The sequence below is a fragment of the Aulonocara sp. 'chitande type north' Nkhata Bay genome, linkage group LG12, assembly GCF_057382095.1.
Source record: "Aulonocara sp. 'chitande type north' Nkhata Bay isolate Kocher_YH1m ecotype deep benthic linkage group LG12, A_spYH_male_GT1.1, whole genome shotgun sequence".
Classification (NCBI taxonomy): domain Eukaryota; kingdom Metazoa; phylum Chordata; class Actinopteri; order Cichliformes; family Cichlidae; genus Aulonocara; species Aulonocara sp. 'chitande type north' Nkhata Bay.
The window spans coordinates 29,859,484-29,886,725 of NC_141355.1; the positions used below are offsets into that span (position 1 = coordinate 29,859,484).

The window sequence follows — 27,242 nt, forward strand, 5'->3', positions numbered from 1 at the left end:
TGTTCCCACAGAATATTTGTTTCATTTGCTTTAGGTCATTTACTGCTTTAGTAGTTTAATGAGCTACATAATGACACTGTCTTCACATTCTTACAGTTGGATCACACCTTTGGTTAACAGAAGAGCTGCTATTAACCAAAGGGGTTTAGCCTTATGCCAAAACCTTAACGTCTTATGTCAGTTGACGCCTAACTTTCATTTAATATATGACGCTTGGCGAGGAGGAAACGTTAAATCATGTTCAAATCATATTTTTTTGTGTTCCAGTGAGTTTTGTGACTTTTGAGGATGGCAAAATAGAAGCATCACGATACTTTAATGTTGGAAATGGGACAGGGTTTAGCAAAATTCCTGTTTCATTTCATTATTAAGACAAGCAATTATTCTGCATACTCTTTGGCCTCACGATTTAAGACCAGTCAAATATTCAATATTTATCTCTCTTGACTACTATTTTCTTGACGAAAAAGTCTACATTTCCCAAAAAGTACAATCTAAACCCGTCACTGCCTGGCAAAGATCTTTCACATTCCACAACCCCTGTTCACAATGCAGGCTTTGTTTTAAAAATATCTAACTGACATGAAGTCATTAGGGTCCATTTCAGACCTATAGACCCAAACACTCGGAGTCTGAGTCAGGCTTCCAAGTTAAAGTGAAAAAAAAAATAGTTACACAACCCAACTACTATGAGTTACTTGCTCATTAAACATTATGACATCAGAGGGGGTAATCATCTGTCTGGGGTATACTGCGCAGAGAGCTCCGGCCAAAGATGTTTGTAAGTGAGTAATTTGGAAAGGAACCGCTCTTTCAACTCTTTCACCACCCTGACCATTGCTTTATGAAAGGCCTACGTCATTGTTTTCCAGTTAATATAGAAAGGCTTTTGGTTACTCTTCAAACATATCTCATAGAGTTTTCTATTGTTTGGGCATCATTTTATAGCTTCTGGATATTTGACATTTCTTAATATAGTAGCTGCCCTGTCATGAACATAACTCTATGCTCTGCAGTGATTTGTAAATACAAAGAGTATAGCTCGAGCTCAGGGGGATGAGGAGACGTCTCAGACTGTTCTCTGTTAACTGATTGATGATAATTGCTTTTTATTTGGCAGTGGATGATTTAAGTGTTGTTAGTCCACAAATAGCGAAGCCCTAGAATGATGATTAAAGGGGATTAAAATTAAGGGTGACGGGTGTGGGCTTGTTTGGAACACTCATATTTCCTTTCTCATGTCTCGGAGATTTCATCTTCAAAGTAGTGGACTTTGAACTGGACTTTGAAATCTGCCTGAGGGACTGCTGTCTGCTCTTAACTTGGTTTCGAGTTATACAGAGCTATAGCTTGAGCACACCCCAGACTGTAAGTGGTCCAGTTCCTCTGAGTTTATTGCTCACTGTTTGACGGTACTTTCTGTGTGTACAGGTAAGCGGAAGACAGAGCCATATTTAGACTGTCCGGTGCGTCACCGCTGACTGCGCGCTGCGGACTGTTTTGACAAGTGCGGGACTTTATTTGTTATTAAATGGACTAACGGTGAGGATGGAGCACTTCTGGCGGAATACTGTCTTCACTTTAATTGTCATAAGTAAGTACCAAACTTCTGTTTTGGACTTTAAAGATGTTAACACATTTTTTTCGCCGCAACCCTTTCGAGGGTGATAAACAGCCAATCCTCGCTGGGAAAAGCGGCGATTTCATAGTTTTTCAGAAGATCTTTTTTTCCCCTAAGCTGTATCAGTTATTCGATGTATATTTGACTTCAGCCTCTGAACGGTTTTTGCGCATTTTGAACACATTGCAAAACGTGTGAATTTCACCGGATGATTAGCCAGGAGATTATTTTTAATGAGATTTCCAGCTTTTATTCGTCTCTTGTAGAAATAATATCATAGTCAAGGCTCTACGTTATGTGGATCATAGAGGAAATAACTAATATTTTCACATACTGCTCGCTATCGCTGCCCTCCAATGTGTGGCAGCTGTGGAGCAGAACATGACAGACATTTTTAATCCGGTCCTTATTTCTGTTCCTGTTTCAGTTGTTATTCATGGTTTTTGGGTTGTGCACGGGACGCAGCGAGCTGTTTTTGTGCTGCAGGTACACGGGCGTGGCAAGACACAAGACTGGTGAAGGTTTCGTGAATCCTCTACCTGCTGAGAAGGGAGAGAGGCAGGCTGAAAGATGAGCTCTGCTCTGCCTGTATGGGCTTGTGGGTCTATTGCTGCACCAAATTATTCTACCTGAGGGGATTCAAATGGATGTGTTTGGGAATACAGCCATCTCTTTAGAAACAGACTGATCCGTTACAACTTCTACTAACTCAAACTTCAACTCTTCGTGAAATGTATGAACTCTGAGTGTGTGAAGCTTCTTAATGGTCTGCCTTTCTCACTGAGTTAAGGGGATGCTTTTTTTTAACAGAGCATGAGCCACAGATGCCTCAGATTGTTGCTGAAGATAAAACTGAAGCTGTATTACTTATAACCCTGTTCTGACATCAAATGCAATATGAAATGCAGATAGATATTTGTGTTGTCACACTGTGATGTTAATTCCTCTTTCCCCTCCACCAGCTGACAGTATCTGGCAGGCACAGTCCTTCAACCTTGGTACTGCAGGTGCCAAGATCTTTAGCGGAACAGCAAAAGAAGAGTTTGGTTACACAGTCCAACAAGTGGAAAACAATCAAGGCAAATGGTATGAATTTCTGTCATCACATAAAAAAAACTTCTTGAATCAAAGAGGTTTCAGTGTCATCGCCATATTTTCTTGTCTTTAATGTTTTATAACAAAAACATTAAGCTGCTATAAGCCTTCAAGCGGTGTGCATATTACTTTGCAGTTTTCCTAGAAACAGCATTAAAAGTCGGGAGATAATGGCATTCACAGAGGACAGGTTTGAGGTCCTCGTTATTAGCCTGCACGCTACAACAGGCTCACTTTGGTGTTGCGCAAAAAGGTCGGACGTGCATCACAGAGTGGTTGGCTCCAAACTGACTTAAAAGCTTCAAACAATTGTACACTTGAGAAAAAAAATCCTGTTGTTGTACACAAACTTTAATATCTTTGAATCAGTGCGCGTGCAGTCACATCATGTTATTTTCAAAAGAATCAAGTTGGAAACAACAGCCTGTAACTGCAAAGAGATGGAAATGGAAATGTTCAAGCCACTTACTGGCGCACAGACAAGTCTCCACATTGCTACGCTACCACCAAGTTGAAGCAAGTTTTCAAAGCAATACATTCCATTGCAAAAAATGTGGCCTAGTCATTATTCTATTGCAGCATCCAACAGTAGTTACAAAAGTCTTAACTATTGAGTCAACAGTTCACACATTTTTAGTTTTTAAGTGATGCGCATGGAAACTGCAGTGGCCTTAGCTGATTTCATTACATGCTTTAAAAAGGTGCACTTTATTGTTGTTAAACAGCTGTTGTTCATCTACAGTTCTCACACCACTCTTATAAGGGTTGTAGTGTGGAAACGCTGCCATTTCATTTCCCGTGGTATCACTACTGAGGTTGAGCATTTTCACAAAAACATGAACATGTAACTAAACATGTGCTGATATTACCTGTCACGTATAACAGCTGATAAATATTGAATAAGGTACAGACTTTTTTTTGTCCCAAAATGTTTAATTTTGCACGTTACTATACTGTTTGAAACCGTCTTCGCCAATTTTTATTATACATGTGTAACAGTAAAGTAGTAATAAAATTCATTACTGTTTAACATTAGTTAAACAGTAATAACAACTAGATGTATGACTGTTGTACACTCTGAGTCACCATTTGTCAGAGTAACTCACCGCCTGAAAGAGTGACCTATTTGCGTAACTTGGAAATACAGAATCTGATAAAGACTACTGATTGCACGGTGCATGGTAGTCCGCAAACTAAACAGGAGATACACACTATTACACATCATACCATATATGACAGAATGATGAGTGCCTCTTCCTGTGCCTTGTTGAACTCTAGATTTTGAGAAATGTCTAAGTAACAGCAAGAAAGAGCTGGATGTTGTGGGAATAAAGTACATGAAGTGGATATTTTCTGTTTTAACTTTGATGTTTGTTTTAAAGAATGAAATAATTGAATTATCCACATATGTTATTAAAAAGAGCAGAAAAACTCAGTGCTGCAAGTTCATAGCCTGATTAAAAGAAAATCAGTTTTCTGTATTTTACGTGAAAATGTTTGTGTTTTTGCGATTACCAAAATTTCCCATACGTAGGTAAAGCTTTAAGGATAACGCCAACAGTGCATGTTTTTTTTGGGTTTTTCTTTTTCCTAGGCTCCTGGTTGGTGCTCCTTGGAGCGGTTACAGTCAAAACAGGAAGGGGGATATTTACAAATGTCCCATCACAGGATCCAAAAACAGCTGTGATAAGCTCAATCTTCAAGGTAAGGTTTTTGATGTTTGTTTCACAAATAAGAGGCTACCTTGCAGAGAAACACACAAGAAGTCATTCTGTCCTTTTTATGTTTCCAAATTCGTCAGACGTAACAGTTAAATCCAACAAAGTTGTAATAACTTCATATATTGAGCTTTTAGAAGCTTTTTCTTCAGGTTGTAGAAATTCTTGATGAGAACTGTAATCTGAACAGTAATCTAATGATGTCTTTGCCACTTTTTTACAGATTCTGTCAATGTTCCAGAGGTTAAAAATGTCAATGCCAACATGTCACTGGGTTTGACTCTTACTCGAACGCCTGGTGACAATGGTTTGACGGTATGTTTGTTTGAGTGTGTGCAACTTCACACAAAGGAAATAACACTATATCACTGAGCATAAGGAGAGCTATTTCCAGTCTATATGCTCAGTAATGTATTTTTATAACCACCTCCGTGACTAACACTAACACTAACACAACTCCTTATTCGTTACTTCATACATCACAGCTCTAATAAAGACCTTACCCTACACCATTTCCTTCCTATTTATAAGTTGGCACAAACTGTGTGTGACTCACTCCAGTGACAAAAAATATGGGTGGTCTCTTTAGGGAGCTAGACTAGAAAAGCAGAGCTGGTTGTTTAGATTGGATTGTTATGAAGTTGTTGTAGTATGTAGTATGTAGCCCATGCTAGATGAGCCTGTGATGAGCTGTGTACTGATATTTGAAGGTAAATATGACCCTTAGGAAACTGACAATACAAGTGATAATTAAGAATTTCACTTTGGTCTCTGGGTTGCAGCCAGAGACGGTTTGAGGATCTAAATTCAAGGTTCATGAGGAAGATATAGAGTGTCTATGAAAGTGCTTGAAAGTGGGACTTCCACAGTGATGTAAAAATAGCACCCATGATGAAAATTGTCCAGAAGTTTCTTGAATGAGAAACTGTCCAAAATGATCAAAGCATGATATAATATTTATTGTAGGTTCTTTAAATGGCAATATAAAGTGCCTTGAGCCGACTGTTGTTGTGATTTGGCACTGTTTAAATAAAACAGAATTGAAGTGATATCAACTGAGGGCATTAGTTGATATCACTTCACCTAATGTTGTGTTATATATATTGACAGGAAAAATGTTCATACACAAGATATCACTGGAAACCTTTAAAGATACTCATAACAACAAGCTTTCTTTAAACTTCCTTGTTTCTTCCTCTGTGGTTGGCTGATACAGACATGCGGTCCACTTTGGGGTCAGCAGTGTGGCACTCAAAACTTCTACCCAGGAGTATGTGCCAAATTGGATCCCGTCTTTCGGCCTCAACCTGCCTTTTCTCCAGCTGTCCAGAGTAAGATGTTTTAATATGCTGTGTATAGTTCATTATCTTTCTTGTAGTACTTGCCTTTTCATGCAGTATTCCCTCAATACTAACTAAAGGAAATACAGCCTTTTGTTAATCTATAGCTCTTTAATTACCAGTTTCAGATAGATCCCGGTGCTTCTGGAAAATCTGACAGAGATCTTACAAAACATTTTTAATTAATGACTAAGTTTGAAATATTTTTTTCTCCAGACAATGTTCTTCATTTTTCAAGTTCCTTCGTGTTTCATTGTTAGTCATATCTTTTGGTTACCTTCTGTTTTACTGTGAAGTTGTTGTTTTTTTTGTTTTCTTGTGGCCTTGTTGTGGTTTTGATTCCTGATTTTGTTTAAACTGTTGAAAGACACGAAAATATTAACAAATGGTGAAGTGCAACTAGGAGTTAAATATGACATATTATACCAAGCAAGTGTCAGAGCTCAAGGCTGTGGCTGAATGAATGATAAATAAATGCATTGCAAGAGCACAGTTTATTTAATTACTACTGACTTTTTCAGAGTGTGGAGGGCCAATGGACATTGTGATCGTTTTGGATGCCTCCAACAGCATTTTTCCTTGGGAACCCATTGTAGAATTCCTGAAAAATTTATTACCCGCTCTTGACATTGGACCCCAAAGTACACAGGTGACTATGCAACTAAAGCTGTAAGTCAATAGTTTTGACTTACAGCATTGGTAAAAAAGAAATTACATCCACTTTCAATTATAAGGTTTTACATCTCAGGACATAATATCCTTGTAAGAATCTGGTAATGTCCTTACCAGAACGTAAAATTAGATAAATACAACCTCAAATTAACAAGAACAAATTACAGTTTACATGATGTAATAACTGAACAAAAACTAGGCCAAAATGCTGAAGCAGTGTGTGAAAATGTATATACAGACCATGAATCAGTAAGTTGACCACATATGACTTTATCAGTCTCTCACATCATCGTTTGAGGTTTGGCCCGTTCTTTTTTACAAGGTCACTTCAGTTTATTGAGGTTTGCAGCTTAGGATCATTGTCCTGTTGCATGATCAAATTTTGGCGAAGCTTTAGCTGTCAGACAGCTCATGTGGCTGCGAAACAAGCCCAAATAATCACCCCTACATCGCGGTGTCTGTGTCTAGTTGTACATAAACTTTAATATTTAGCACACTAACTGAGACCAGAATGTGAGATGGAGCTCTTGGTTTATTTTGCAGTTTTTCTGAGCATTGCAGGTTTGACCTTGGGTTGAATGTCAACTCCCAGATTGGCAGCTGTCTTGAAGGTTTTAGACAAGTGGATAATCTTTTCCTTTGTAGCCTGATGGATTTCAAATTGTTTAGCAATTTTAAACCTCCCCAGATTGGCCAGTAGTAATGTTTGCCTTTTAAAGATCATTCCTAATGTTTCCAAGAAAATTGCCAAAACTTCCTGTTCCTACTTACCCTCTTAATTTATATGGAAGCAGTTAGAGTATACTTTTTCCACACACAGGATTCAAACAGATTATTTTTTATAATGTCCTGATATGTAAATCCCTGTAATTGGAAAAGGGGACGCTTTCGTTTCCACATGACTGTAATTAGTCTTGTTTCTTTCTAGTTTTCCTGTTATCATTATTGCCACAGTCTGTAATTTGATGTAGAATTTTTTAACATTATTATGCCAGGTTGGCGTCATCCAGTATGCCGTGAACCCCAAATTTGAATTCAAACTGAATCAGTATCAGAACAACAAAGACGCTATTTCTGCAGCATCTAACATAAAGCAGATGTATGGGGAAATGACCAATACCTTCCAGGCAATTAAGTTTGCCAGGTTAGTTGATTTTTATCACATCAGAATCATGCATTTGTTTCATTTATCCATAAATAAATCCAATAACCTGCCTTGTCCTCTCCTTTCAGCACTGATGGTTTTAGTGCCCAAAACGGCGGCCGACCAAACGCTGCCAAAGTAATGGTGGTTGTCACTGATGGTGAATCACATGACTCATCTATGACAAAAGCAGTTATTGCCGATTGTGAGAAGAAGGGCATTACCCGCTTCGGTATTGCAGTAAGTGCTCATCTACCATTTACGCTGATTATTCATGAGTAAAAAGTATGATCATAACACTGAATTTCAGGTAACCAAGTCACATATTTAAGATAAATTTCCATGACTTGAATCATACGTATTATGTAATGGTGACATTTCCTCATTTTCTGCATTTAAGCATCCTTTGTTTTAAAGAACTGCTCACTTTATGTGCAAACTCTGACAAGTGTTTGAACTGCTAGCAAGTATAGAACCAGTTTTATAGCTCACCTTTCTAACAGTACTTGCTAACTGCACAGTACTGACCTGCATTAAATTCCTTTTCTGATAGTTTATATTTGCTCATTAATTTGCTGATTTGATTTGTTACTTAAACTTATATTTACTTTGTCCAATCTGGAAATGCTGTTTTGTTTTTTGTTTTTTTTAAATAATAATAGGTCTTGGGTTATTACACAAGAAATAACATCGACACAGAAAAGCTTATAAGTGAAATCAAATCCATCGCCAGTTCACCCACAGAGAAACATTTCTTTAACGTATCTGAAGAGGCAGTCCTCTATACCATCGCTGGAACTCTGGGCGACCGCATCTTCAGCATAGAAGGTACATAGAGGATTATGCCATTTCCCATCCCGTTGTTGTGTTTACTGTAACTATATGCAGAACATATAGTCTATGTGACAGTGGATGTACAGTGCCATGAAAAAGTATTTGCCCCCATCTTGATTGCTTGATTTTTGCATTTTGTCACTTAAAATGTTTCAGATTATTTCCTTTATTAAGAGGAAATGCTGCCCAAACCTGCCTAGCCTTGTCTGAAAGAGTAATTACCCCCTGAACCTAATAAGTAGTTGTCCAACCCTTGGCAGCAAGAACAGCAATGAAGCTTTGTGATACCTGTCAATGACTCACTTAAATCCCAGTGGAGGAATTTTGGCCTCCTCTTCTTAGGAGCATTGTTTTATTTCAGGAATACTGGAGGGTTTTCAAGTCTGAACAGCCTGTTTGAGGTCATTCCAAAACATCTCAATTTGATTTGGAGGTGGACTCACTGGTGTGTTTCGGATCATTGTCCTGTATAATCAGCGCTTGAACTTCAGACCACGACCTAAAGGCCAAATATTCTCCTTTGGGATTTTCTTGTAGAGAGCAGAGTTCGCGGCTCCATCAATTATGGCAAGTCGTCCAGGTGATAAAACAGCAAAGCAGTCCCAGGCCATCATACTGCCACCAGCATGTTTGACTGTTGATATGATGTTCTTTTCATGAAATGCTGTTAGTTTTAGGGCAGATGTAGCTGGACTCTGCTTTTTTTTTCTTCTAAAAGTCTGGGTGATTACCAAGATGTTTTTTGGCAAATTTGAGATGAGTCCTTGTGTTCTTTTTGGTCTTTTTCACCTTGGAACTGGATGCCATTTTTGCTCAGTTTCTTTCTTAATGTTAAATTGTGGACTCTGACCTTAACTGAGACAAGTGAGGCCTGCAGTTCTTTAGCTGTTATTCTGGGTTCTTTTGTGACCTCCTGGGTGAATCATTGGTGGACTCTTGCTGTGTCCCAAGGTTTTAGCAAACGCTTTGTAACTCTGTCCAGTGACTTTGTTTCTTATCTGTTCTTTAGATTGTGACATGATGAGTTACCATTTGATATCTTTTAGCCTAATAAACCTTTATTTTGTCAGACAGGTTCTGTTTAAGCAGTAATCAAAAAAATCATTTTTCTTTGTCCAGTGTGAAAATTTGTTTGATAATGTGAAACATTTACATGTGAGAAATATGCAGAAAACTAAGAAATCAGGAAGGAAGCAAATTCACTGCACTGTAGATTAATTTCATGACATGTCTTTTCTAACTTAAGATCTTAACATGTGAGTTTTCATTATCTTTATGTTACCGCTTGTTATGTTTGGGTTTTGATTCTGGTGTACACATAATGCTTTGTTCCCACAAGGCACTGGAAAAGGGGCAGACAGCTTCAAAATGGAGATGTCCCAAGTTGGATTCAGTGCTCACTATTCCAGCAAACAGGTACCCACCCAGCCAAAAAATGAATCAGATTAAAAAAGGGTAAAGGTTTGTCAGACATCTTTTTTCTTGCCTGCTAAGCTGTGGAAACATGTGCAAAACTACTTTAAGAATAGCTGGTTAAAGTGGTTAGTATTTGTATCCGATGGATCTGATCTGATTTATGTTATATGTGCATATTGGTCATGCAGTCATGTAGTGGTGTAGTGTTTGTTGCCTAGATTTTGATCTTCTCTCTTTAAGGATGTATTGATGCTCGGAGCAGTGGGAGCCTATGCCTGGAGCGGGACTGTTGTACATCAAACAGGGTCACAAGTACATATTCTCCCTCTTTCAGCCTTTGAAGATTCACTGCAAGACAAAAACCATAGTTCACTACTGGGTAGGCATTTAATTCTTTATTTATTGGAGCAAATCTATAATACAGTTTGACTTTGTTAGATAACTGTTTGCATAAAACACTACAGGGATATGTGTAATGGATGGCTATTAGTATTAATACCAATACGTTTACACTACAACTGCATGGCTTTGAAAGCCACATTGGAGGCCTATGAATTTATTACATATGAAGTTTTTATGTTTCACTCATTTCAGTCCAATCATTGTACTTTTCAGGGTAGAGCCTTTGTTAAGCAGCTTCGCACAAACCTGAATCATTCAAGCATAAAAAGGCATTTAACTCAAGGGATGAACCAGTACATATAGCAGATAACTTAGCAAACACTGAATTTTAAATTCTATCATTGCACACTTGTTACGTTCTAGGTCTAGGCGTGTCCTGAACGCAACAAAACATTGGCCCACCACACTCCACCCAAGCAAGAACACAAACAACAATCTCTTTTAAAATGCTAAGCAGCCATTTATTTGCTTCAGCAGTGAGCAGTGCCAAAAATAACAAACAAAACTCCCTAATGGTCCCTATGCTTTCTTACCCAAACTGAAAACCAAACAAAAGACAATTCCCTTACCTAACTCGCTACATGAAAAACAGGAGAAAACGTAATCAACAAAAATGGCTTCTCACGCCTACTAGGCTGCTGCAGTGAACAATATATACAAGGTGGGGGGGGGAAAAAATACTCAATTGCTACTTTACAAATCTATTTACAGCTATTTACAAAACTAAGACACCAACACCACAATGATCACAACCCAATGACAAACTGAAACACAGGGCTTAAATACATAGAGGGAGCAATCAGGGAATGGACAACAGGAGGGAAACACAGCTGGGGCAAATCAGAACTGACGAGACAAGGAAGCGTAAACTGAACACACTGAGATAAGACAGACCTTCAAAGTAAAACAGGAAACACATAACAGTCACGCCTAACACAACACACTGACAACATTGGATCGTAACACACTGTTGTTGCTCGCAGCGTATCACAAACAAACACATAATTTGTTCCAATTTCTTCAGTCAAATCCATTAAAGATGCCAAATATAGCACAGCTGGACATTAAATAATGGCAAAATAATACAATATTTTTGCAACAACGAGGTGATTTGCAAAGAGCTCTTAGCCTTTGTAAATCCAAAATTTGATCTCGTGTTTACAACGTCATAGACTGGCCCGGTATGAATTTGCTTTTTCAGTTGTATAACAAAATGAACTGTGAGACAGTGTGTTAAACGTGTGATGGCACCCCTAAGTGATAGCAATGAATATTTTAAAACAAACACCAAGATTCTCAGTTTTGCACTGTGGTTAATTCGGTTTCCGCTCTGAGAAGTGGCAACCTGATTCAAAAACATGTGGGGGCAAAAAAGGCACCTGGGCTGAGGTATGCCAAATTACACAAGAACTGGACCAGAAATGAGTGGCAACATGTCTTAAAGAGTGATGATTTAAATATACAGTGGAGATGAGGAGAGGGGTACAACTGTGAGTGTCTACAGCTGTAGAAGAAGGTGGTGGTTGTGTCAAGATTTGGGGATGCAGTTCTGCCAATAGTTTTGGGGCTCTCATCAAAATTGATGGCTTTGTGAACGCAGAAAAGATTTTGATCGAATAAGTCCTTGATTTAAAAAAAATTCCCCAGATGTTTTCCTTTAATTTTGAGCTTCTTGAGACAGCGGGGGCATGTACAAACTGCTCTCGAGTGATATCACCCTTATGAAATTTTATAGTGCTTGCTGAAGCAGGACACCTTTCTGTGCCATTGTTCTTATTCATAAATAGTTTAGTAAAATCATTCACAGCACTGCTACACCCAAAGTGCGCCTGACTAGAGGTCTGAACAGCCAGAATAACTGAGAGCACCATTGTTGTTGAATAAATGTAGAAGAGTAGTTATTAGCAGAATTAATTGAGGACTTGAGTAAATCTGTGTTATTGTTCTACATTCTGCCACTTACCGAGTAAGAATATGTAAAGAGTTTATCTGTCAGTTGGTGAATGTTGTCTTTATGTTACTTTCCAGGTTACTCTGTCACCACAATGCGTGTTGGACCCAACGAGTACTTTGTGGCTGGTGCACCTCGTTCAAACCACTCTGGACAAGTTATCGTCTACACTGTCGATGCTCAGAAGCAATCTCATATCATAGACTCGCAAAGAGGAAAACAGGTACTGATCTGATTCAAGATGAGTGATTCATGTGAGGTGAAGTGTAAGGATCAGAGTTAACCGTTGTTAATTGGTTTCCCAGATTGGCTCATACTTTGGAAGCGTCTTGTGCTCTCTGGATGTAGACAAAGATGGGACGACAGACTTCCTGCTGGTTGGTGCGCCCATGTACATGAGTGAGCTAAAGAGAGAGCAAGGCAGAGTCTTCCTATTCTCTGTCACCAAGGTAAAATTAACCACTGACTAATATTTTAGTTCCATTTTGTGGTATGGATTTCCTGCACAACAGTGCAAAAGAGATTGATCGACATATGCAGACAGGAGCAGATATTCTGCTTCTTTTATAGATTTGTTTTTAATTTATATGTTTAGCTTCATCAGCTGCATACAATCTCCATCTTATCTTCTGAAGGGCATACTGAACGAGAAGGGATTCCTTAAGGGTCCACCCCCAACCATGGATGCACGTTTTGGGATGGCCATCTCTGCTATTCCTGACCTGGACCTAGATGGTTTCAACGATGTTGTAGTTGGAGCACCGCTGGAAGAGAAAGAAAAAGGTGTTATTTACATCTACAATGGAAAGAGGGACATGTCAGGTGTAGACTTCTCACAGGTACAGTACATATTACTAACATTTTTAATAACAATACCTTTTTACATAACATATGTGAACATAATGGGGTTTTCTCTTTTCAGAGAATTCTTGGCTTCAGCCTGGATCCTCAGCTGAAGTACTTTGGAAGGTCTCTAGATAGCTATAAAGATCTGAATGGTGATGAACTCCCTGATATCTCAGTGGGGGCCTATGGCAAGGTGGTGCAACTCTGGTGAGTTAAGCAAGTGCAACTCAGGGGAAATATTATGGTTTAATATTATGATTTTCTACACTGTGTCGCTTATATCAGTCCGTGTTTTTAGTCATTTCAAACTGAACTTTTTCTCAGGTCCCGTAAGGTGGCATCTGTGACAGTTAAAGCTTCTTTCAATCCTGATAAAATCAACATTTTCAACAAACCCTGCAACATTAATGGTCGCATGCTTTCATGCTTTGACACCAAACTGTGTTTCACCGCTGCATTTAGACCTGCAACGCCTGCTGGAACAGTCGGTAAATATATAATATGTACACATGTGCACTCCTTTTTAAAGTAATAGGCTTGAAGGATTTTATACCAGACTAACATAGAATTCAGACACTTATGCAGATGTTTATGACAGGGTTTTTTTGGGTTATTTTTAAACAAGCTTAGTCATAAATCATGATTTCAGATACAGACAAATCAAATAACAAAGGCAGAAGTTGTAGGTATTTGGGGACTGGCTCAGTCTGAGTCAGCCTTGTTGTTTCTCTTTTCAAACTGGGTGGTGGCTCTATGCTTACATTAATCAAAAAGACAAGTGCTGTAAGTAACAAGTTTATCATCTGATTCTCAACAGGAAAGCAAATCAGTCCATTTCCAGAAAGTCTGATCAAGATAATCCAAACACAAAAGATTGACTGCAGGGACAAAATGTGCCACACATAATTTTTGCTTTTTTTTTCAGATATTACATACAATTTGACTCTGGATGCTGACTTGCTGTCTTCAAGAGTGACATCAAGAGGAATGTTTGTAAAAAATAATGAACGCCTTCTGAAAGATGTGAAACAAGTACCATCTACAGGCCTGTGTCAAGATTACAAAGTTTATGTTCAGGTAGTGGATTGTGGATATATTACACTACATTTTCCCCCAGAATAGGTGTGAATTATTTTGAAAAAGATCCCTTAATTTGTTCATACACTTTTTATTCAACAGGAGACACCAGACTTTGCCAACTCCCTCAGTCTGAAAGTAGAAATTGAACAAGCGGATCCAAATGCGAACCCTGTCCTTGACAAATTTTCTGAAAATGCTTATCAGTTCTTTGTAAGTATTTGACACCCAGCACGTCCCTGATTCTAAGTTTATTATTATTATTTTTCCCCTCATGCTATGCCTACAGGAAACAAATCAAGTGACAGAAGACCTTATGACGAAGCTGTAAAGTTGTTTGTACAGTCATTTTAAATAACATGTTTTACCTGTGAGATGATTACTGGCTGGTTTCAGTAAGTCATGCTATGCTGTTATTTCCCAGCAGCATGATTAAAGCTCACCCAACTTACAGACATGTAATCATTTCCGTTTATGATGTCTGTTCTGTTGGAAATGCGGTTTTAGAAAAACGCTGCATCGTTTGGCTGAATTTGCTGCCGTGTCGTTGTTTTAGATCCCCTTCACCAAAGACTGCGGCTCTGATGAGGTGTGCAACAGTGATCTAGTGCTGAGTGTGAAGACAGATGCAAAGACATCCGGGTAAGAAACACTGAGCTGGACAAGGTAAAATATGCCATGTGCAGGGATCGTGACACCATGTGCTGTGAATATTTTTGTTTTTTGAGTTTTCAGGTAAAGATAGGACCAGTTTTGTTTTGTGAATCTACCTGATGTGTAATGGCAGCCACAAGATTGTGTGTGGCTGTGTTTTGTCTTTTTGTTTTGTTTTTTTACTATTTGTGTGATTGATAATTGTGAAAGGCCCTGAAAACAATACATCAATAAAACAAATTATATGTAATTGTGGGACCAAAATTTACAAACTGTGCATCAATTTTTGTTCAGTAACATTTATAGACATTTGTAGTTCTTTTTCCAAGCAGAGACGTCTCCTCCTACTGGCAATTAGAAAAAGTTCAGGTTTAAGGTACTTTGCATTTGCTCTGCCTTTTAAAACAGGTGGCTACATCCTTCTTTATATATGAAGCATTATTTCGCTATGATAATAATAAATCTTCAATAACTTATACAGCCCAACTAATTTATCAACAAGCCAGTGTTTGCAACCAGTATTAGCTATATGTTGATCTATTGGTATCAGCATTTATGAAGGCTGATAAATGAAAATGATCAAATTAAATAGGCAGTGGGAGAAGCGTTCTGCAAACATGCTTTGAGTCTTGATGTTGCAAAGTTTTTCCATGAGGGGAAAACTTCCCAGTGATAACACGTGTTTGTAATGCCACAAACTCTTAGCACAGTAATGAATAATTAGACATAACAAATGTTAGGCAAATATTTTATGGTTTATGGTGGACACATTGTAAAAAAGCAGAAATGTATTTTTATTATTATTTTTTCATTACTGTGCTATGATGGCTGTGGAGGAGATCAATATACAAGCTTTAAAATGTATGAAATTACAGTTTCAAAATGTATGTGTTTATTCACATTTTCCACATTTTGTCCCGCTGGCCGATTGAAGTCTTTGACAGGCCAGTTCTGGCCCCCAGACTTTATGTTTGACACCCTTACCCTACATGTTATAGTCCAATAATATTGCAATACCAACCAAAAAAAAAAGCACCTTTGTTTTTCTAACAGGGCTGAAATCTTGGCAAGTGTAAAGTAACTATGTGCACCATACAAGAAAGAAATGCTTTTAACTCTTAACAAACGTTACAAATGTTTCTGTTTTCTCTGTTTTACCATTCTGCCTTCATTGCTTTATTGCACATATTAGAGCCCATAAAATTGCTGGATCAGACTCTGAAAAACATAAAAGATTTTGGCTCCTCGGTGTATTAACTCACATGAATACGTAGGAAGGACTTTATACACTCAACAAAAATATAAACGCAACACCTTTGTTACTGCTCCCATTCCCCATGGGATGGACGTAGAGACCTAAAATTCATTCCAGATACACAATATAACCATCCCTCCCAAACAGTGGTCACAAATCAGTCCAAATGTGTGGTAGTGGGCACATCTGCCATATTGAGATAATCCATCCCACCTCACAGGTGTGCCACATCAGGATGCTGATCTGACATCATGAGTAGTGCACAGGTGTACCTCAGACTGCCCACAACAAAAGGCCACCCTGGAATGTGCAGTTTTTTGCGCTATTGGGGGTCTGGGGACCCAGAACCGGTCAGTATCTGGTGTGACCACCATTTGCCTCATGCAGTGCAACACATCGTCGCATGGAGTCTATCAGATTGTCAATTGTGGCCTGTGGAATGTTGGTCCACTCCACTTCAATGGCTGTGCGAGGTTGTTGGATATTCGTGGGAACTGGTACACGCTGTCGTATACTCCGGTCAAGCACATCCCGAACATGCTCAATGGGTGACATGTCCGGTGAGTATGCTGGCCATGCAAGAACTGGGACATTCTCAGCTGCCATCTGCCCTGAACAATGTGAACCATGATTCATCCGTGAAGCGCACACCTCTCCAACGTGCCAGACGCCATCGAATGTGAGCATTTGCCCACACAAGTCTGTTACGGCGACGAGCTGGAGTCAGGTCAAGACCCCGATGAGGACGACGGGCATGCAGTTGAGCATCCCTGAGACGGTTTCTGACAGTTTGTGCAGAAATTGTTTGGTTGTGTAAACCAATTGTTCCAGCAGCTGTCTGGGTGGCTGGTCTCAGACGATCTTGGAGGTGAACCTGCTGGATGTGGAGGTCCTGGGCTGGTGTGGTTACACGAGGTCTGCGGTTGTGAGGCCGGTTGGATGTGCTGCCATATTCTCTGAAACGCCTGTGGAGACGGCTTATGGTTGAGAAATGAACATTCAATGCACGGGCGACAGATCTGGTTGACATTCCTGCTGTCAGCATGCCAATTGCACGCTCCCTCATTGCTTGTGGCATCTGTGGCATTTTGCTGTGAGACAAAACTGCACATTCCAGGGTGGCCTTTTGTTGTGGGCAGTCTGAGGTACACCTGTGCACTACTCATGATGTCAGATCAGCATCCTGATGTGGCACACCTGTGAGGTGGGATGGATTATCTCAATATGGCAGATGTGCCCACTACCACACATTTGGACTGATTTGTGACCACTGTTTGGGAGGGATGGTTATATTGTGTATCTGGAATGAATTTTAGGTCTCTACGTCCATCCCATGGGGAATGGGAGCAAAAACAAAAGTGTTGCATTTATATTTTTGTTCAGTGTAGTTTTGCAGCTAGTATTGGTTTCTGTTTTGTGCACTTGACTGATTGTTTCTCTTAATTTTAAGAAAGGCAACACAAAACTGTCTAAGGTGGTAATTAAGATTAGGTAAAAGAAATCACCCTTAATAGCAAGCAACTTTTAGGGAAATAAAGGGGTAAACAACTTTAAACTTTCCTTCTCATTCTGAAAAATACTCTTGCTGTTACATGAAGAAACATAATTTGATCTCTTGTGTTGCAGCTCAGCACCCATTCTGGTAAGCCCTAATAGCCGAGAGCTGTCATTTGAAGTTGTTGTGAAAAACAAAAAGGAGAATGCATACAACACGCAACTCGTGATAACTTTCTCCAAAAATCTCTACTACTCCTCCATCTTTCCTCTGGTAAGCATGCCTAATAAAAACTACTTATGTTTACATGATGCTAATGTGAAAAACAACATGCTCTTTGAGTAAACTTTTTCAAAAGAATTTGTTTCTTATTTTCTCTAAAGTGTATGAACAGCAATAAATAAAAATAAAAAGCAGAAAAAAATGAATATTAAAGCAAGAAAAAAGCCAGTGGAATAAAGCCACAGTCCATAATGTTGTGTACTCTGCTAAATCTATGCCTTTACAGACAGAGGATGTCAAATGCACATCACAAACAGAAAAAGTTATTTGCCATGTAGGATATCCAGTATTAAGAGAAAACCAAGAGGTAAGCACAAAACCCCATAAAGGAAAAAATAATAAATAACAAAATAAAGTTGTAAACGTTCTCTAATCTTTTTGCATATACATGTTTTTGTTTGTGAAATATTTGGAAAAAATATTGTGTTATTTCATTACAGGTGAAATTTCGCATAAATTTTGAATACAGTCTTGAGCAGCTGGAAGATAAAGCCATTCTAAAATTTGTGGCCAAGAGGTACACTGAATTATAAAGAAACTCAGCTCCAGTAATCAGCTTTATTAAAATTATTAGTGATTAATAATGTTGTCTCTTTCCTTTAAAGTGACAGCAAAGAAGAGATAGATACAGACAATGAAGTGGACTTCTCCTTTCCTGTTCAGTATGATACTGGGATTAGTTTATCCAAGTGAGTTTTCCTTACCTTAATATTACTTTTTCTCATTTAGTCTCAAAGCGTAAATCTGAAAGCTGATATTAATGTTAAAACATTCATTTCATGTACTTTTTATTCTAGGCACCCAAATATTAATTTCTTTGTGGCAGATGCAACCACTCCAGTGTTAACAGTGAAAACCTACGATGATATCGGCCCAGAGTATAACTTTAAAGCGGAGGTGCGATAAATAAATCAGTCTCATAAAATATCATCAGAATTCTTACCTTTATTTTAACAAATGTATCGTCTGTAATGCAATTTATTTACAGGTTTCTACAAGTTACCTACCCGTGAGCCTTCTGTATCTGACTATTAATCTGCCAATGACCAGTAAAGGTGGAAATCGGCTCCTGTACATCACCAGCGTGGAGGAACAAACAGTGAGTTCTCAGTTTCCAAAACCCAGGAACGTTCAAGAAGATTAAAAGCTGTTTATGTCATTATCTATTTGTTTTTTAAAAAGGAATGCAAAATTAGAGTGCCAAAAACTAAGTCCACTTGAGTACCGGTAGGTTGTAGAACCACCTTCAACATCTTGAAGTAATCATTTATATCAACATGAGAGACTTTATCAGTCTCTCGTGTTGATGTGGAGGAATTTTGGCCCACTCTTCTTTACAGTGTTGCTTCATTTCATTGAGGCTTGCAGGCATTCAGTTATGCACAGCTCTCTTAAGATCCTGCCACATTACTTGAGTTGTGTTGAGGTCTGGACTTCTTTTGGTTTTCAGCCATTCTGTTGGAATGGGAATCAATGTCCTGTTGCATGACCCAGTGTCAACCAAGCTTTTGCTGACAGATTCACATTAGACTCTGGAATACTTTGGTATACAAAAGAGTTCATCATCTTGTGGTTTCTCCATTTTTGTTTCTTTTTCATACAACATCTGCAACAAAATTGTCTCTTTCTGTTGCTCAGAAGTCAAATTTCTTTGTGAAACCGATGATGGCATTACTCAAGGTTGGCCAGCTTCCTCTTTCCCAGCCACAGATACTTGCAGATTTTATTTTTTCTTTGCGAAATTTCTCACCAATATCACTCAAATCAAGTTCATATATGTCTGCAAGTCTTACAAGCTCATCTTTCGTACAATGATCCAGAAAACCTTCACGTGGTGCTGCAACAAATTCCTGTATCCCTTCCGTGATTCAGCTTAAGGCCCACATAAACACTAATAAAGACAAAAGTCAGTGTTACTCCGGGTCACTTCAGGTCAATGCAACATGTCCCTTAAGTAAAGTAGAAGCACCCCCGTGTTGACCTACTCCAATAACCCTGGCCTTCATGCAGATTAGCTTTGGGCTATTTAAACACTCAACCTTGTTGGAGGCTTGACTGGTTTAGTATAGTATACTAAACCAGTCAAGCCTCCAACAAGCTAGTTACTCACAACTAACTGGTGCGGCAGTGGAGCCACACCAGCGCTCCACTGCTGGCAGATGAGACTTGCCAAACACTGTCACAATGTTTGAAATTGATTCACGCGCAGACCAGGTATCCTTGGTAAAGAGAAAATGCGTTTATTTACAGTGAGATACCAGGTGAGAATATATATACAGTGTGGCAGGGGAAAGGGTCCAGGGGGAAGCAGGGATTAATCCAATACATGCTCTCAGTGGGTTCCAAACACACACACGCTTGCTTGGGTCCAGGGCAGATCTATATACACACAGAGAAAGAAGTCCAGGTTAGGGATAGTTGCAAACTCTCAGGTTCGGGTTCAGAGGGGCTGATGGGTTAACAATCCAGCGAAGGATGACACAGGTCCGCCGTCATAAATAGTGCTCCAAATCAGCTGGGATCGGCTGCAGGTGTGACGGTGAGCACAGGTGCGTGGGCCAGGGGCGGGAGCCCGTAATGAGCACCGCCCCGGCAGAGGAGAGAAAGTGCAAAGGAAAAAAAACAAACAAAACATGTTGCCAAAAACAGATTCTGCCAGCGAGGCACGGGGACCATGACACACATAGGCCGAAAGGATGGAAGTGCAGAGCGAGTGGTCAAAGTTTAGAAATGAAAGAGTGTACGTTGTTTTCTGTTATGAATGTTTGTGTTTCTATTGGTTACCAAAGCTTTACTCCCAAATTTGTTTTTAACTATCAGGCAGCGTACAAATTCTTCAACTTTTACTGGATTCAAGTGTTATATCTGTACAATAAATGATAGAAGGCTTCTCCTCCTTCTGCAGGGAGGTTCAGTCAGCTGTCAACACAATCTAGTCAACCCTCTGAAGATCGGTGAGAACACTCAGACTGTGTCCTTCTCTGCGGAGAGCTTCAGAGGAATGGAGAAGCTGGTCAGTGAGATATTTATACAACTGTTGCTTTTAGCAGGAAGTTATGCACAATTCCAAATATGCACATCTGCACATGTGCACAGAAATCTTTTGACGCATAATATGGAAGAAAATAGTTTGTATGCAAAAGATGATGGTTTTGATGCACTACTTCTGTTTCATATTTCCTACATGAATAATAAAGCTATTCCTTTTTTTCTTTGTTTACATATAACCTTACAGTATATGCAGATTCCACCTTAAATAATATCACATTGCTTTTTTTTTTTTTTCTAATATTGAGTGTTGTTTCCTGATGTTTTTTTTTAAACTAACAGGACTGCAAGAGTGCAAACTGTGAATCTATAAAGTGCATCCTCAAAGACACTAAAGTTAAGAGCACCTACTTTGTGAACGTTAAAACGAGGATCTGGAACAGCACTTTTATTTCGGTAAATATCTTCACATCGATTTTAGAAAGATGGTCTGCTTTTATTATCATTACATTTCTTAAGTTATTGATTGTGGAATTAATCAGTTATATTAACACAATTCGTGTAATTTGTTTTATGTTAGGCCACCTATCAGACCGTTGAGCTGACCTCCAGTTTGGAAGTGAAGACCGACAAACCTGATCTGCTCATTATCACAAACAAGCAGCTGACTGTAAGATTATATTTCAGTTTTTTACTTTGCTGCTTAAATCTGACTAACATGATGCTGTTTGCTTAAAAGAGCAGCTCAGTTACTCCAGCTGATGAGCATACTCAATTGTCCTGATCATTTTCACAATTTTGTATGCAAAGAGCAGTGTAAAGCACACGAGTGCTCTTATGTAAGAATATTTTATTCATTTATTTTTGTTTATTTTGTTAATCATGCCATTTCTGGTTTCATTTTAAACTATTACGCCTGGATTTGATGGAGACAGACAAGGCAATGATGTCTCCTGTTCTCTTGCACTCTAGCTTGGGTTGAGAGTCAGCAAACCTGGAGAGACGGCCGATGTTCCAGTTGGCGTCATAGCTGGCAGTGTCATAGCTGGACTGTTTCTGTTGGCTCTGGCTGTTGCGCTGCTGTGGAAGGTATGTTTTTGTTTGTTTGCTTGCTTTTTGTTAAGATGTAGAGGAACAACAGTAGGATATGTAAAACTTAGGATGATGTACATTTGTAAAATGAGCATTTCATCTTTGCTGCACCCTGCTGCCATGAACAGATATGGATGATTTTAAAGAAATCTGCAGCTTTAAGTTTACTGATTCCAAGAGTTCCTCACCAATATGCTACATAGCACAGGGATATAAGAAAGAAAACAGTTAAAACTGGTAACTGGTCTTGTAAAAATCTGTGGAAGTATTCTTTTGGTTCACTTTTTCTGTCAAACTTTTCTTTCTAGTTTGGATTTTTCAAAAGAAAGTATCAGCAGCTTCAGATGGAAGATGCACAGCACAATGCGCAGGGCGATGAGGTGCTGTGAAGAGAAAACCCACAGCTTTCTCTTTCTTCTGGTACTTCTCATTAGTTCTTGTAAAGTGTGAATACACTGCAGCTCTGCCACTGGAAGCTAGGCATTTTACTGGAAACTGGAGCCTCAGTGTTACTGGGATTTAATGCTTTGCACACTTTACAGAGAATTATTATCAGTCTTTACTCTTTGTGGAGTATTTGCACTGACTTTGAAATGTATAGGTTAAAAACTGTATTTTTCATTTTTTATTTTTGCTAACATTGGCACCCTTTTGTACTGCAGTGATTTTGAAGCCTTTGCTAAAATCTTTGGTTTGTTTCCCCTTTGGAGTTTTACACTGTAAAAGCATCACTTTTAAGCATTACTGTCTGTTTTGACGAATTTCAGTCAACACTCTTTCAATTAGAATACTTATGAATGTAGCAATTTTGTCAAAACATTTAACTTTTTAAAGAAGGCAGTAACTCTGTAGTAGGGCTGGGTATCGTCACTGATTTCTAGAATCGATTCGATTCCGATTCACAAGGTCCCGAATCGATTCGATCCACGATTCGATTCAATTCGATTCAATTCGATTTGAATCTGGGAAATTTTGCCTCAGACAGTCAGAAATATTAGAATTCAGATCAGTACATTAACATATTTTTGTATCTATAAAAAGGAAGCTGACACTCACAAGACTTTATCAAAGGTGTGAGCATCACAGCAGAGGCCTTTGTGTCAAAGTAGCTGAAGATAAAACACAGAAAAACATGAAGGTGATTTTCCTGTTCTGGGATTTTATAAAAATATTCTGCAGTACATCAAAAACGAAACAAAACCATTAATCAACTTATGAACATTACCTCTGAAGTTACAGCGGTTTTATTAGAGACACAGCGTTTTGCATTTTGCATAATTTTAAAAAGTTTAAATTTGTTCAGAAGCCTATTGAACGGCAGAAATTAGGTTTTCTTTTCGGAAGTAAGTAAAAGGGAAAAAACAGCGGCCGACAGCCTGTAAACAATGGTAGACTTGTGATAGCAAGCAAGCGAATAATGCAGAAAACAGATTTTTAGACGGGAAACTGTTCTTGAAGTACAGACAGAGAGAGAGAGAGCTGTGCATCGTGGTGGAAGCAAAACAGTAAAAGTCAGAGTGAATTCATGACGATGTTTATGTGAAGCGTAGTTTGGATCTTCTTTTGCTGCTGGTTCAGTCAATATTGTTTGGAGAGACATCAAACTAACAGCTTTAGAATCAGCGCAAAAAGGGCGTAAACACAAAGCGCGGACCCGCCGAAACATCAAAATCAGCGAGCTGTCGGCTTTCAGCCCCGACCATGTCCGTGCCGTCGGGTGAGAAAGGCGACGTCTCACTGATTCTGATCTGCGGGTCCGCGCTTTGTGTTTACGTCTTTGTGCAGAAGCTGTGTACCTGCTCTCATTTACTGTTTTAAATGTTTGGTGGTTGTCGAAACTGAGATTCTGGCATTTCAGGCAAAATAAATTTATATTAAAAAATCGATTCAGGATTTTAATGAATCGATATCACGTTATCCAAGCCAGAATCGATTTTAATCGATGAATCGATTATCAAAACCCACCCCTACTCTGTAGTACAAATTAGTTTGAGATCTACTGTCATCTCTGCCACTCAGGACTGTTTTTTTGTAATAGGACTAGTGATATCAGGAGCTTATATGCAAAACAGATACAATAATTATCATGCAAAGTGAGTGAAATTTGTAATTACTGTGTTAGTACTGTATATACTATAGAATCAAATCATCGGGTTTCATATTTGCATTTATATATGGAAATGTTGTTGACAACATGGGTCAGTGGGATATATATTTGTGTATTTGTATTGTTATTGATGATATTTGTAAAATCCCAGTAATATCACAGTTATTCAGGTATGACGAGTTTGGTAGAAAATTGCTTAAGGCTGACCATTTATACATAAGTGTGTATTAGTCTATTTATTTTGTCGGTGAATCAAAGAATGGTTTCCATATTTAATTTCAGATAACAAATGTATAGCCAGACCAGGGATGGTGCTGTTAAAAACTGGATGTCCTTTTTTTCCCAGCACACAGCATCAAAATCCCAAAGAATTAACAACAAAAAGCAAAGAAGGCAGAATATTTCATAATATTTCACACGCAGCCAACACCCATGTTTCCGATTTACAGAAAAGATTGAATGAGGAGCCAAACATGTGCTGGCACTACTTTACCACAAGATGGCAGCATGTTTCAAATGACGTGTTGGCAATGTTATAGTCTGGTTTGTTTGTTTTTTCATTACTCAGTTGATGATTTGGATGCCCCACATTCTTATTGAATTGTATTTCACAATTAAAGAGTTATATCAGTTGTATTGCTTTTCTCCTATTTTGTCTTCCATCACCCTGCTCCTCTCCTCTCCTCTGCTCTCCCCTCTTCTGACCCTGCTGGGAACCCTGCTTGGATCGCTCCAGTACAACTGAGTTTCCCCTCAAACTCAATTAATTCCCTCTCACATTTTTGACTGTCAGGTTCTCCCACCGTTAGGTTAGTCTCTCCCTTGACTGTTTAGGAATGTGTTTCTGAATGTTTTCCTTTGCAGCAAGCCAACGCCAGTACCCAGCAGAGTCTTTAGTGTACATTTTGTTGGATCTGACTCAATGGAATATGCTATTTGTCTCTAATAAGCAGCATATTTTTTGTGAGTTTAGGCTCGAGTCTCCTTGTTGGAGAGAATATATAGAATTTGATAAATGACTGAACTACTCTGTTTCACGATTACTCATAGGCTGTGGCGTTGTGAAACAACCTTTGGATTCTGTCTATATGTGTACAGGGAGCAATGTGGAAAGAGTTGATGAAATGAGATACAGTGAAAGTGTTTGTATACCTTTTGTAAATTAATTTCTCTAGCGTCTTCCACATGTGATTGGCGGTTCCAGCCAAATAAATGATTTATATCATAAAGGAATGATTACTCACAGATTCCTGCAGCGTTCTTGTAATTCAGCAGGTCGTAGCAAATGATTTAATAAGTGCTGGTCTTTTTTGCACTTTGTAAACTCTTGAGCACTACCTGCATTTCAACTATAAACTCTGCATTGTGAAACCAAGGTGCTGATTGTTTTGTTTTTTTCCATTTCTCTCTTTAAACAATAGAAAACTTTGTCTTTTCTGCACAAATGCTCAAGGTAGATTATAGATTTCTGTAGATGTTTGTAGATACAGACATGCAGTATTGGAGCCTAATCTTTTGGGATTTTACCACAAAAATGCCTGTTCAAATGAAAATGGATGCCCTCCATGATATCAGAAGTGCATGGAGCTAATCAGGATTTTATTATATTCTATGGCAGTGATTTAGAGTGGCAAAACATTCCAGTCAGTACTAATCATTTGCTTCATGGGCCTGTTTGAACCAAATTCAGCTCAGAGCCTGAGCCCTGCTTGTCCCTTTGCTTATGCCATTAATGGCTTCAGGACCAGAGCCAGCACTTTAAAGTTGATACAACAGGACAGAAGAGGGCTTGCATGTTGAGAAGTGTTTTTGGAAACTTCAGATCTTCAAAGACACTGATCTCACAAATCATTCACACCAGACACTGAATGATTCGTTGAACATAATTTAAGATCAAATGAATGTTTTCTTGATTTGTTGAAATGAAGAATTGTCTCACAATGAATTAAAAGTTCTCAAAAAAGTAATATATAATATATACATAACCTTTATTTGGCACATTTGTTCATTTTGTTATCAAAAGCCAATTTTTTGATCACCCAACAACAACAACAACAACCTTTATTTATAGAGCACATTAAAAGCCTAGGCATACCAAAGTGCTTTACAGAAAAACAATAAAATAATACAGTTAAGAGCATTAATATCAAATATAATAAGAACAGCAGACAATGTTCACAGTAGAAAGCCACTAATAAAATGGACTACAGCACATAGATTATAGCAGACCCAGTGCCGCATGATAGAGAACACCAAGAATGAAGGAATAGTAAAAAGTTAATGCAATAGGTCGCAGTTAACAGTCAGCATTTAACGAGTAGAAAAGGCAAGTTCAAAAAGATAAGTTTTAAGGCGTGCTTTAAAAGAAAAAATAGAATCAGAATCCCGAATGCCAATCAGGAGGCTGTTCCATAACTCAGGTGCAGCAAAGGCAAACGATCGATCGCCTCTAGATTTCAACCGAGATCTGGGCTGAACTAACAATAACTGCGAGGATGACCTTAAAGCCCTGGCAGGGACATAAGGGTTTAAAAGTTCCTTAAGATAGGTTGGTGCAGTATTATTGATAATTTTAAAAGTAAGCAGCAGAATTTTAAATTGAATACGGTATTTGATAGGCAGCCAATGCAGCTCAGCAAGAACCGGAGTAATATGGTCAAGATTTTATTACCAGATACTTTAGTCTCTTGATAAAATCATAAATCATCTGTGGCATTTATGCATGATTCAGAAAAGTGTCCTTTAAACAGATTATACATATTTGATTATAGGGACCTGCAGTAGTTTTCATTACTTAAAGATGTTTCAGAAAAGCTTGGCTGAAATGTTCAGTCTTTATCCAAATATGCAAAAGTGCATAAAGCTCCGGTGATTACTCTGATAACAGTCAACATAAGCTATAAATCATTTTGATAACAATTTTCTGCAGAGGGGTTAAAATAAGATTAAAAATATACAAATATTTGCCATCAGAGGATCAAATAGCTGATAAGGATGCAGAAAATTGTCAAAATATTTGTTCTGGTCTCATATTTGCTGTATCATGATTGTTGACTGAAGGAAATGAAGACGATTGCAAGGTCTTTTATGGGGGGTTTGTGTTAAAAACTTGTTTTGCACTGAAAATCAAGCAGTCAGAAAAAGCATGTTGTCTTCTTATATGATGTTCATTCGTTTTTGTGAGTCCTGTGTGTGCTATCGTGGAAACCCCCTTTTGAGCGTATTTTTTATTGTTTCTAATCCTAAAAAAATG

The 27,242-nt window shown here is 38.5% G+C and overlaps 1 protein-coding gene across 1 annotated transcript; it reads left to right on the plus strand.

Annotated features, from left to right (window-relative positions):
- The first annotated feature begins 1,325 nt into the window (after positions 1 to 1,325).
- On the plus strand, positions 1,326 to 25,360 carry itga2.2 (integrin, alpha 2 (CD49B, alpha 2 subunit of VLA-2 receptor), tandem duplicate 2). Its single transcript, XM_086314997.1, has 30 exons — positions 1,326 to 1,594; positions 2,584 to 2,707; positions 4,311 to 4,420; positions 4,658 to 4,749; positions 5,651 to 5,765; positions 6,296 to 6,423; positions 7,442 to 7,590; positions 7,680 to 7,830; positions 8,253 to 8,418; positions 9,764 to 9,840; positions 10,081 to 10,219; positions 12,271 to 12,416; positions 12,499 to 12,642; positions 12,829 to 13,032; positions 13,116 to 13,246; positions 13,364 to 13,527; positions 13,965 to 14,116; positions 14,219 to 14,329; positions 14,673 to 14,758; positions 17,652 to 17,793; positions 18,029 to 18,109; positions 18,243 to 18,319; positions 18,408 to 18,491; positions 18,600 to 18,699; positions 18,791 to 18,901; positions 20,708 to 20,815; positions 21,133 to 21,246; positions 21,371 to 21,460; positions 21,763 to 21,879; positions 22,191 to 25,360. The coding sequence occupies exons 1-30, from the start codon at positions 1,549 to 1,551 to the stop codon at positions 22,269 to 22,271; spliced, it is 3,540 nt and encodes a 1,179-aa protein (XP_086171123.1). The 5' UTR covers positions 1,326 to 1,548; the 3' UTR covers positions 22,272 to 25,360.
- Positions 25,361 to 27,242: the final 1,882 nt, after the last annotated feature.

What these genes read in the sequence shown, in the direction of transcription:
- itga2.2 (XM_086314997.1), top strand. Translation starts at nt 1,549, where the DNA reads ATGGAGCACTTCTGGCGGAATACTGTCTTCACTTTAATTGTCATAA. An exon ending in TGATAAGCTCAATCTTCAAG is followed by an intron (nt 4,421 to 4,657) that starts GTAAGGTTTTTG and finishes ACTTTTTTACAG; the next exon opens with ATTCTGTCAATGTTCCAGAG. An exon ending in ACAGATGCAAAGACATCCGG is followed by an intron (nt 14,759 to 17,651) that starts GTAAGAAACACT and finishes CTTGTGTTGCAG; the next exon opens with CTCAGCACCCATTCTGGTAA.